General features: G+C 40.9%; 1 protein-coding gene across 18 annotated transcripts in view; it reads right to left on the bottom strand.

The window, feature by feature from the left end:
* The window catches only part of LOC106569622 (ran-binding protein 3), a 33,664-nt gene extending 29,825 nt beyond the window's left edge, over nucleotides 1–3,839 (bottom strand). For 3 of the 18 annotated variants that reach the window (XM_014141169.2, XM_014141174.2, XM_014141171.2), the window contains exon 1: nucleotides 3,595–3,837. In XM_014141169.2, coding sequence (XP_013996644.1) covers nucleotides 3,595–3,616 — 22 coding nt within the window. In that variant the 5' untranslated portion in view covers nucleotides 3,617–3,837. The other 15 variants (XM_014141176.2, XM_045694455.1, XM_045694450.1 and 12 more) reach the window with 11 other exon arrangements.
* Nucleotides 3,840–13,005: the final 9,166 nt, after the last annotated feature.

Genomic DNA, 13,005 nt, shown 5'->3' with positions numbered 1-13,005 from the left:
CAGAGATAAGAGTTGTGATGAGGCATATATCTGGGGAAACTATTTCTAGAATGTTCAAAGTTTCCAAGAGCACAGTGGTCTCCATCATTGGGAAATTGAAGAAAAAAAAATATGGAATTCTCCAGACTCTGCCTAGAACTGACCGTCCGACCAAACTGATCAACCGGGCAAGAAGGACCTTGTCAGTGAGGTGACCAAGAACCTAATAACCACTGACAGTTCTTTAGATGAGATGGGAGAACCTGCCAGAAGGACAACAGTCTTTACAGCACTTCAATATGGGCATTATCGTAAAGTGGCCCAATGGAATCCACTCCTGAGAAAATGTCTGGAGTTTGCAAAAAGGCACGTGAAAGACTACAAGCATAAGGCAAAATATTATTTGGTCTGATGAGACATATTTTACTCTTTGGCCTGAATGCAAAGCCCTATGTCTGGAGAAAACACAGGCACAGCTCATCACCCATCCCTACAGTGAAGCATGGCGATGGCAGCAGCATTATGCTATTCAGCTGCAGGGACTGGGAGACTGGTAAGGATAGAAGGAACAATGAATGGAGCCAAATACAGGAAAATCCTTGAGAATCTGCTTCAGAGTCCAATCGACTTTAGACTGGGGCGAAGATTTACGTTCCAACAGGACAAAGACCCCAAGCATACAGCCAAAGTAATGCTGGAATGGCTTCAGAACAAGAATGTGAAAGTCCTTGAGTGGCCCAAACAAAGCCCAGACTTGAATACCATTGAAAATCTGCCAAAAGACTAAGATTTCTGTTCACTGCTGCTCCCCCATCTAACTTAACAGAGCTTGAGAAGAATGGGAGAATATCCCCAAATCCAGATGTGTAAAGCTGATAGACATACCCAAGATGACTCAAAGCTGTAATCGCCGTCAAAAGTACTACTATAAAATATTGACTCGGGTGTGAAGTGAATACTTATGTACATTAGATTTCTGTATTTCAATACATTTGCAAACATTTATAAAAACATTTTTTCACTTTGTCATTAGTGATGGGCTGGGGGGAAAAAAATCTATCCATTTTGAATTCAAGCTGTAACAACAAAATGTGGAATAAGTCAAGGGGTATGAATACTTTGAAGACACTGTACATGTGCAACAATAGTAATCATTCTACTTTCTTTAAACAAGCACCTCAAACTGCACAAGCACCAAATACCCTGTTGTTTTGACATGTAGCAATAAATCACTCATCAATTAAGAAGGAGATATGCGCTGCTGAAACTACCACAACTCAAAAACCACTTGGAAACTGGAGATGTTTTCTTACCTCACTGGGTAGAGGACAACCTGCAGCTACCTCACTGGGTAGTGGACAACCTGCAGCTACCTCACTGGGTAGAGGACAACCTGCAGCTACCTCACTGGGTAGAGGACAACCTGCAGCTACCTCACTGGGTAGAGGACAACCTGCAGCTACCTCACTGGGTCGAGGACAACCTGCAGCTACCTCACTGGGTAGAGGACAACCTGCAGCTACCTCACTGGGTAGAGGACAACCTGCAGCTACCTCACTGGGTCGAGGACAACCTGCAGCTACCTCACTGGGTAGAGGACAACCTGCAGCTACCTCACTGGTTAGAGGACAACCTGCAGCTACCTCACTGGTTAGAGGACAACCTGCAGCTACCTCACTGGCTAGAGGACAACCTGCAGCTACCCTTGTGGCTAGAGGACAACCTGCAGCTACCTCACTGGCTAGAGGACAACCTGCAGCTACCTCACTGGCTAGAGGACAACCTGCAGCTACCTCACTGGCTAGAGGACAACCTGCAGCTACCTCACTGGCTAGAGGACAACCTGCAGCTACCTCACTGGCTAGAGGACAACCTGCAGCTACCTCACTGGCTAGAGGACAACCTGCAGCTACCTCACTGGCTAGAGGACAACCTGCAGCTACCTCACTGGCTAGAGGACAACCTGCAGCTACCTCACTGGCTAGAGGACAACCTGCAGCTACCTCACTGGCTAGAGGACAACCTGCAGCTACCTCACTGGCTAGAGGACAACCTGCAGCTACCTCACTGGCTAGAGGACAACCTGCAGCTACCTCACTGGCTAGAGGACAACCTGCAGCTACCTCACTGGCTAGAGGACAACCTGCAGCTACCTCACTGGCTAGAGGACAACCTGCAGCTACCTCACTGGCTAGAGGACAACCTGCAGCTACCTCACTGGCTAGAGGACAACCTGCAGCTACCTCACTGGCTAGAGGACAACTTGCAGCTACCTCACTGGCTAGAGGACAACCTGCAGCTACCTCACTGGCTAGAGGACAACCTGCAGCTACATCTTTCCGAAGGCACTGTATCAATTATTTTTTTATTGGAACGTCGGGTGTTGATTTCGGGAGGCTGCCATCACAGAAAAGCAAACAAAAAAACACTTCAGTTAAAGCTACAATATGTAACTTTTTGGGCGACAACCAAATTCACATAGCAATGTGTGCTATAGATCCATCATTCTAATTGAAAGCTTCTATGTGCATTATTTCTATGCTTCCAGTTAAGTATATTATTGCATATTTTACTTTTCGGTTTACACCAGCTTCAAACTTTTGAAAATACTATATTTTTTGGGCTATGTAAAATACTTAACAGAAGTTTAGATGGTACAATGATTCTCTACACTTGCTTGTTTTGTCACAAACTTAAATTAGGCGAACTATTACAATTTTTGCAAGCGGGAAATGGCGGAACGATTTCTGCATAGTGCATCTTTAACTAGTCTCCATACCTTCTGTGCAGCCGCTTTAACGTTCCTACCACGACATAGCCACTAGCCTAGCTCCCAATCAGATACATCAAGACAACTTAGTAAGCTAGTTACATCATATAGGCTAACTAATACAAATACAGTCACAGACAAGTCAGTGAATTTACAAGCTACAACGCATCGCTAACTAGCGAACTGGATTTGACGTAAGAATAGGCTCCCCCAGCAGACGTGTTAGTTATTGTACTAGCTACCTAGTCCTCTCCAGTTCCGAATGTCCAACATTCATTAAAATTGCTAACCATCTCGCTGGCAAGTGGGGTTTTGACAGATAGTTGGCTAACCTTTCAAGAATTCAGGGTTTTACTGGCTAGCTAACTGTCCTTCACAAATAACACTCCTGCTAAAGTTAGCCATAGCCCCCGCCAAGGAGTAGAGTCATTTCGCCGGCTAACGTTGGCTAGCTGATTAAATTGTTAGCTAGTTAAAGTAACGTTAGATGTGACAACCACAAATAAGCAACCCACATAGCTAAGTAGGTAGCAAACATGCATTAACGTACATTACTAGTTGATTATATATACACACACACCCCTTACTAACACGTAGTTAATAGTACCATCATTTCTGATTACCTAGCTAACGTTAGCCAGCGTCCCATCCCCGCCTAAAATGAGACGCTTGCTCTGAAAGCTAACGTTTTCTTTTCTATGCAACCGGAGTTGACATTTTTTTTCATTCAACTGTTCTCCTGAAAAGCTGCGAAGCACAACTTTTAGCACACAGTAATTTAACTATACTTAAAACGTAACGTAAATAATCCAACGGTTTCGATTCCTCACACGACCACTGCTCACCTTCATTTGCCAAGTCCGCCATTTTCCTTCTTTGCTCACACCCACAATCCACCACGCAAAATACGTGTGGGCAGAAAGAAACTAATTTCGCAGAAGTAGACGAAATCGCTCAATATCGATCACCAGTAGAATTTCTAATGGAAACGTAGAACATAATCAATATCTTCAATATTAACGTATGATTTATCTATCATTAGCAGCAATTCAAAGTGTTATTTTCAGAGAGAGCACCATCCAAAGTAGCTTAATGAATTTGTAACCAAGCTAATAGGAGATCTACCCCTTGGCTAAGGCCATCAACTCCAGGAGAGATAAAAAAAAATGGCTTACGGCAAAATGTGTAGAATTGTAAGTTGAGAGAAAATGTTGCTGTTTTTAAGCTAATTTCCAGCTATTCTACGCATATTGCCATGGGGCAGAGAGAAACATTTCTAGTGTTATAACTTATGCTATTGTACACATTTTGCAATGAGGCTGAGAGAATTTTGAATTTTTAAAGCTAATTTTCTGGTATTCTACTAGGGCTGACCTCAATTAGTAGAGTGGTTGATTGTTGGTAAACCAAGATTGTTTTAGTCAAGCAGTAACATACATACATACATACATACATACACACAGTTGAAGTCGGAAGTTTACGTACACCTTAGTCAAATATATTTAAAATCAGTTTTTCACAATTCCTAACATTTAATCCTAGTAAAAGTTCTCTGTCTTAGGTAAGTTAGGATCACCACTTTATTTTAAGAATGTGAAATGTCAGAATAATAGTAGAGAGTGATTTATTTCAGCTGTTATTTTTTTCATCACGTTCCCAGTGGGTCAGAAGTTTACATACACTCAATTAGTATTTGGTAGCATTGACTTTAACGTGGGTCAAATGTTTCGGGTAACCTTCCACAAGCTTCCCACAGTAAGTTGGGTGAATTTTGGCCCATTCCTCCTGACAGAGCTGGTGTAACTGAGTCAGGTTTGTAGGCCTCCTTACTCGCACATGCTTTTTCAGTTCTGCCCACACATTTTCTATAGGATTGAGGTCAGGGCTTTGTGATGGCCACTCCAATACCTTGACTTTGTTGTCCTTAAGCCATTTTGCCACAACTTTGGAAATATGCTTGGGGTCATTGTCCATTTGGAAGACCCATTTGTGACCAAGCTTTAACATCCTGACTGATTTTCCTTCCTCATGTTGCCATCTATTTTGTGAAGCGCACCAGTCCCTCCTGCAGCAAAGCACCCCCACAACATGATGCTGCCACCCCCGTGCTTCACGGTTGGGATGGTGTTCTTCGGCTTGCAAGCCTCCCCCTTTTTCCTCCAAACATAATGATGGTCATTATGGCCAAGCAGTTCTATTTTTGTTTCATCAGACCAGAGGACATTTCTTCAAAAAGTACGATCTTTGTCTCCACGTGCAGTTGCAAACCGTAGTCTGGCTTTTTTAATGGCATTTTTGGAGCAGTGGCTTCTTCCTTGCTGAGCATCCATTCAGGTTATGTTGATATAGGACTCATTTTTACTGTGGATGTAGATACTTTTGTACCTGTTTCCTCCAGCATCTTCACAAGGTCCTTTGCTGTTGTTCTGGGATTGATTTGCACTTTTCCCACCAAAGTACGTTCATCTCTAGGAGCCTGAACTCGTCTCCATCCTGAGCAGTATTTATTTATTTATTTCACCTTTATTTAACCAGGTAGGCAAGTTGAGAACAAGTTCTCATTTACAATTGCGACCTGGCCAAGATAAAGCAAAGCAGTTTGACACATACAACAACACAGAGTTACACATGGAGTAAAACAAACATACAGTCAATAATACAGTAGAAAAATAAGTCTGTATACAATGTGAGCAAATGAGGTGAGATAAGGGAGGTAAAGGCAAAAAGGCCATGGTGGCGAAGTAAATACAATATAGCAAGTAAAACACTGGAATGGTAGATTTGCAGTGGAAGAAAGTGCAAAGTAGAAATAAAAATAATGGGGTGCAAAGGAGCAAAATCAATAAATAAATACAGTAGGGGAAGTGGTAGTTGTTTGGGCTAAATTATAGATGGGCTATGTACAGGTGCAGTAATCTGTGAGCTGCTCTGACAGCTGGTGCTTAAAGCTAGTGAGGGAGATAAGTGTTTCCAGTTTTAGAGATTTTTGTAGTTCGTTCCAGTCATTGGCAGCAGAGAACTGGAAGGAGAGGCGGCCGAAGGAGGAATTGGCTTTGGGGGTGACCAGAGAGATATACCTGCTGGAGCGCGTGCTCCAGGTGGGTGCTGCTATGGTGACCAGCGAGCTGAGATAAGGGGGAACTTTACCTAGCAGGGTCTTGTAGATGACCTGGAGCCAGTGGGTTTGGCGATGAGTATGAAGCGAGGGCCAGCCAACGAGAGCGTACAGGTCGCAGTGGTGGGTAGTATATGGGGCTTTGGTGACAAAACGGATGGCACTGTGATAGACGCATCCAATTTATTGAGTAGGGTATTGGAGGCTATTTTGTAAATGATGTCGCCGAAGTCGAGGATCGGTAGGATGGTCAGTTTTATGAGGGTATGTTTGTCAGCATGAGTGAAGGATGCTTTGTTGTGAAATAGGAAGATGATTCTAGATTTAATTTAGGATTGGAGATGCTTAATGTGAGTCTGGAAGGAGAGTTTACAGTCTAACCAGACACCTAGGTATTTGTAGTTGTCCACATATTCTAAGTCAGAACCATCCAGAGTAGTGATGCTGGACGGGCGGGCAGGTGCAGGCAGCGATCGGTTGAAGAGCATGCATTTAGTTTACTTGTATTTAAGAGCAGTTGGAGGCCACGGAAGGAGAGTTGTATGGCATTGAAGCTCATCTGGAGGGTTGTTAACACAGTGTCAGCGTGGTCCCATGGTGTTTATACTTGCGTACTATTGTTTGGACAGATGAAAGTGGTACCTTCAGGCATTTGGAAATTGCTCCCAAGGATGAGCCAGACTTGTGGAGGTCTAAAAAAAATTTCTGAGGTCTTGGCTGATTTCTTTTGATTTTCCCATGATGTCAAGCAAAGAGGCACTGAGTTTGAAGGTAGGTCTTGTAATACATCCACAGGTACACCTCCAATTGACTCAATTGATGTCAATTAGCCTATCAGAAGCTTCTAAAGCATTTTCTGGAATTTTCTAAGCTGTTTAAAGGCACAGTCAATTTAGTGTATGTAAACTTTTGACCCACTGGATTTGTGATACAGTGAATTATAAGTGAAATACTCTGTCTGTAAACAATTGTTGGAAAAATTACTTGTGTCATGCACGAAGTAGATGTCCTAACCGACTTGCCAAAACTATAGTTTGTTAACAAGAAATTTGTGGAGTGGTTGAAAAATGAGTTAATGACTCCAACCGAAGTGTATGTAAACTTCCGACTTCAACTGTATATATACACACACATACATGCAGTACCAGTCAAAAGTTTGGACACACCTACTCATTCAGGGGTTTCTTTATTTTAACAATTTTCTTTATTGTAGAATAATAGTAACGACATCAAAACTACGAAATAACACATGGAATCACGTAGTAACAAAAAAAAAGTGTTAAACAAATCAAAATATATTTTATATTTGAGATTCTTCAAAAGTAGCCACCGTTTGCATTGATGACAGCTTTGAACACGCTTGGCATTCTCTCAACCAGCGTCACCTGGAATGCTTTTCCAACAGTCTTGAGGGAGTTCCCACATATGCTGAACACATGTTGGCTGCTTTTTCTTCACTCTGCGATCCAACTCCTCCAAACCATCCAATTGGGTTGAGGTCAGGTGATTGTGGAAGCCAGGACATCTGATGTAGCACTCCATCACTCTCCTTGGTCAAATAGCACTTACACAGCCTGGAGGTGTGTTAGGTAATTGTTCTGTTGAAAAACAAATTATAGTGGTACTAAGTGCAAACCAAATGGGATGGTGTATTGCTGCAGAATGCTGTGGTAGCCATGCTGGTTAAGTGTGCCTTGAATTCTAAATAAATCACAGACAGTGTCACCAGCAAAGCACCCCCACACCTCCTCCTCTATGCTTCACATTGGGAACTACACTTGCGGAGATCATCCATTCGCCTACTCTGCATCTCTCCAAGACAGCGTTTGGAACCAAAAATCTCAAATGCGTTTGAGCCAATCAGTTGTGTTGTGACACGGTAGGGGTGGTATACAGAAGATCGCCCTATTTGGTAAAAGACCAAGTCCATATTATGTCAAGAACAGCTCAAATAAGCAAAGAGAAATGACAGTCCATCATTACTTTAAGACATGAAGGTCAGTTAATCCAGAAAATCTTAAGAACTTTGAAAGTTTCTTTAAGTGCAGTCGCAAAAACCATCAAGCACTATGATGAAACTGGCTCTCATGAGGACCACGACAGGAAAGGAAGACCCAGAGTTACCTCTGCTGTAGAGGATAAGTTCATTAGAGTTACCTGCCAAAATAAATGCTTCACAGAGCTCAAGTAACAGACACATTTCAATATCAACTGTTCAGAGGAGACTGCGTGAATCAGGACTTCATGGTCGAATTGCTGCAAATAAACCACTACTAAAGGACACCAATAAGAAGAGTTGCTTGGGCCAAGAAACATAAGCAATGGACATTAGACCGGTAGAATTCTGTCCTTTGCTCTGATGAGTCCAAATTTGAGATTTTTGGTTCCAACCGCCGTGTCTTTGTGAGACGCAGAGTAGGATACTCTCCGCATGTGTGGTTCCCAACGTGAAGCATGGAGGTGTGATGGTGTGGGGGTGCTTTGGTTGTGACACTGTCAGTGATTTATTTAGAATTTAAGGCACACTTAACCAGCATGGCTACCACAGCATTCTGCAGCGATACGCCAGTCCATCTGGTTTGCGCTTAGCGGCAGTGGTGTGAAGTACTTAAGTAAAAATACATTAAAGTACTATTTAAGTATTTTGGGGGGGAACCTGTACTTTACTTTACTATTTATATTTTTGACAACTTTTACTTTTACTTCACTACATTCCTAAAGAAAATATTGTACTTTTTACTCCATACTTTTCCCCTGACAATCAATTGTACTCGTTACATTTTGAATGTTTAGCAGGGCAGGAAAATTGTAAAATTCATGCACTTATCAAGAGAACACATGGTCATCCCTACTGGCTCTGGCGGACTCACTAAACACAAATGCATCTTTTGTAAATAATGTCTGAATGTTGGAGTGTGGACCCTTGCTCTCCATACATTTTAAAAACAAGAAAATGTTGCCATCTGCTTTGCCCCTTTACCCCTACCTACATGTACATATTACCTCAATTACCTCGACTAACCACTTCCCCAGCACTTTGACTCGGTACCTGTACCACCTGTATATACTGTAGCCTCGTTATTGTTATTTTATTGTGTTACTTTAGTTTATTTAGTAAATATTTTCCTAACTCTGTTTTACTGCATTGTTGGTTAAGGGTTTGTAAGTAAGCATTTCATGGTAAGGTCTGCACCTGTTTTAGTCGGTGCATGTGTGATAAGAGAATTATATAATAAAGGTAAATTAATAAAGAATCCGACCCTGTCACGTTAGTAATTAGTAGTTATGTAGCATGTGTAATGAATAATTCAATTACTGAACGTAAGTCCCATAAGGTCTAGTAGAGACCCGGAAGGGAGAGAAATGTGTGTGTGTGTGTGTGTGTGTGTGTGTGTGTGTGTGTGTGTGTGTGTGTGTGTGTGTGTGTGTGTGTGTGTGTGTGTGTGTGTGTGTGTGTGTGTGTGTGTGTGTTAGTGGGCCTAAGGGAACTGTAGACATGTGTGTGTGTGACCCGACCTGAATAGGCTTGGGAGGAACCTTCAAGGTCCCCCTAATCTCGGGGGAAAGGAACAGGCAAGCGCTGGGTAGTGATTAACAGTGGTGAGAAGTCCGGGGAGGGATACTATTCACCTACTGTTCGTGTATGGGTGTGCGTAGGATATCTACTGTTTGTGTGGAGGTATGTGCGTAAGCGGGGAGGGATAATAAAATGAACTTCTTTGTGTAATGTTCTTCAGAACGTTCTCTGAATAAACTGTACAGACCTTTTGCAGAAAGCTGAGTCCTTGCCTAATTATTATTAACCCATAGTCTTACAAACCTTAGGGATTAGTCAAGGCTTATTGATTGTTAATTATTATCATTGGGATTCGAACATTCCCGTGACAATGTGACAAATACATTTTGATTTGATTAGATTAATATAAAGATTTTTCAAGGATTCATACTTTTACTTTTGATACTAAAGTATATTTCAAACCAAATACTTTTCGACTTTTACTCAAGCATTATTTTACTGGCTGACTTTCACTTTTACTTGAGTAACTTTTTATTAAGGTGTCTAAAGTCAAGTATGACAATTGGGTACTTTTTACACCACTTCTTAGTGGGACTATAATTTGTTTTTTAACAGGACAATGACCCAAAACACACCTCAAGGCTGTGTAAGGGCTATTTGACCAAGGAGAGTGATGGAGTGCTGCATCAGATGACCTGGCCTCCACAATCACCTGACCTCAACCCAATTTGAGATGGTTTGGGATTAGTTGGACCTGAGAATAAAGGAAAAGCAGCCAAAAAGTGCTCAGCATATGTAGGAACTCCTTAAAGACTGTTGGAAAAGCATTCTAGCTGAAGCTGGTTGAGAGAATTCTAAGAGTGTGCAAAGCTGTCAACAAGGCAAAGGGTGGCTACTTTGAAGAATCTCAAATATAAAATATATTTTGACTTGTTTAACACTTTTTTTGGTTACTACGTGATTCCATATGTGTTATTTCATAGTTTTGATGTCTTCGCTATTATTGTAAAATGTAGAAAATAGCAAAAATAAAGAAAAACCTTTGAATGAGTAGGTGTGTCCAAACTTTGGACTGGTACTCTATATATATATATATATATATATTTCTGAGCTTTCTTATATCTCCTAGATATAGGACAGACACTTCAAAACATTATTCCTTATTATTTATTTTTTGACTGTCTATTTTTGCCATTTATGAATATGTTATTCAATGCTTTTCTATGGTATTTGGTAAACTGAGAGTGTTATTATATGATACAATATCAGTCTTATCATCTACTGATTTCAGCCAACTTTGGAATGACTGCATTGTTTGAATGGAATGTTGGCATATTGACAGTTAATTCAAAGAATGTATGGAATCATTCCTCTAAAACTGTCTGGCTAGCTAGCTAATAAACATACAGTGCAGATACATTCTTCAAATTCATTATTTTACACAATATCTTATCACAGCTCTGGCAAACAATGGTTGACCAACTCCCTGATCAAAATGGCTGACCCTTTATCCCATCATAAGAATGTTCATGTCCATTCTATTATTCTGATTCCTAATTCTATGGGGGCGGCCTCCAGGCTAGGTTGAAGATGACCTAATATCCCATAACTCTTTGCAAACATGGGACCAGCTTTGTGGGTCCCCAGAGCCTTCTCCCCTACCCCCACCGCCCTTGGGGCTGTGGGGGTGTGTGGTACTCCAGCGCTCATGGTGCAACATGATCACAATGATCTAACTTCCTCTCCTCTCCTTCATCTAAAAATAACTTAACTTGTCCCAAGAGGGCTTGACGAGAGATGTATCAAGACTCAATAGGTAGGTAGAGGATTGATTTGATCTGCGCACAAGGTTAAGAGGTGTTCCTTGCTTTCAGATCCACCACTAGATGGGGTAGTGTACAAGGGAATTCAACATGCTATGACACATTGAAAATGTATTTGAAAAAAATACCTAATCCTAATCTGGCTATAGATAACCATGTAAGAGCTCTTGTATTTCTAGTCATATAGATAACCTCATAAGAGCTCTTGTATTTCTAGTCATATAGATAACCATGTAAGAGCTCTTGTATTTCTAGTCATATAGATAACCATGTAAGAGCTCTTGTATTTCTAGTCATATAGATAACCACATAAGAGCTCTTGTATTTCTAGTCATATAGATAACCATGTAAGAGCTCTTGTATTTCTAGTCATATAGATAACCATGTAAGAGCTCTTGTATTTCTAGTCATATAGATAACCTCATAAGAGCTCTTGTATTTCTAGTCATATAGATAACCATGTAAGAGCTCTTGTATTTCTAGTCATATAGATAACCACATAAGAGCTCTTGTATTTCTAGTCATATAGATAACCATGTAAGAGCTCTTGTATTTCTAGTCATATAGATAACCACATAAGAGCGCTTGTATTTCTAGTCATATAGATAACCACATAAGAGCTCTTGTATTTCTAGTCATATAGATAACCACATAAGAGCTCTTGTATTTCTAGTCATATAGATTTTTTAAAATGTATTTTACCTTTATTTAACTAGGCAAGTCAGTTAAGAACAAATTCTTATTTTCAATGACAGCCTAGGAACAGTGGGTTAACATCCTTGTTCAGGGGCAGGACAGATTTTTATCTTGTCAGCTAGGGGATTTGATCTTGCAACTTAATCTTGCGATTCAAGTAATCGAAGCTTGATAATGAGTTGGTTTATTTGAATCAGCTGTGTAATGCTAGGGGGCAAAAACCAAAACACGCACCCAGGGGAAGCCCCAGGACAGAGTTTGGGAAACCCTGCAATAGATAACCACATGAGAGCTCTTGTCTTACACACGTTAAGACAGAATCTGAGTTCAACATTTTCCTGAGGCACTACCAAGCCCATACTTGTTGTCCCCTCCCCCCACTCCCATGCTTAACTGCTCTAGGCCTACTCCACATTCATCACAGACAGAAGAGAAGATGGAAGCTTTTCAAGTGTGCTGCTCCATAAACAATGGTAAGTCTAAACCTGACGAGAGATGCACATCTAAGTGCCATATGCATGCCCCCCCCAACTCATATATACTATAGAAAAAATGTGATGGCGCCGACAGAGGGCTGCCTCGCTTCTAGTTCTTAGGAAACTTTGCAGCAAGCATTTTGCTACACCCGCAATAACATCTGCTAAACATGTGTATGTGACCAATAAAATTTGATTTGATATATACATATATCTTACTCACACAGTAAACACAGTGGTTGTTATGTACTGTTAAATAGCATTGATTCTAGTGAAATAGTGAAAATATTCTAACAGGAAACAGTAGGCTTACCTACATTCCTGTTTTTCTGCGGTTTACAATGTTTATTGACATTGTGTGATGCACGACTCGAATATAAAAATAACATTCTGTAGGGATGAGGGAAGTGTTCCTGTTATCGGTCATCCCTGCCTTGACATTTTCAGTAGGAGAATCCAAATAGTACATCAATAACAGTCAAAATATTAGCTTTATCCCATGTTTGATACATCTTATTTATAAATGGCTGGTTAAAACTCTAATTAATAATAGCTTCATATTAGTGACTTGTCCATATTTCACTCTGTTTTGAGCAATGTCTTTGGAGTGTCAATCAAGACATTCTTGT

The sequence above is a fragment of the Salmo salar genome, chromosome ssa14 (assembly GCF_905237065.1).
Source record: "Salmo salar chromosome ssa14, Ssal_v3.1, whole genome shotgun sequence".
Lineage (NCBI taxonomy): Eukaryota > Metazoa > Chordata > Actinopteri > Salmoniformes > Salmonidae > Salmo > Salmo salar.
The sequence above is the reverse complement of the archived record's forward strand: the minus strand, read 5'-3'. Positions and strand labels throughout refer to the sequence as shown.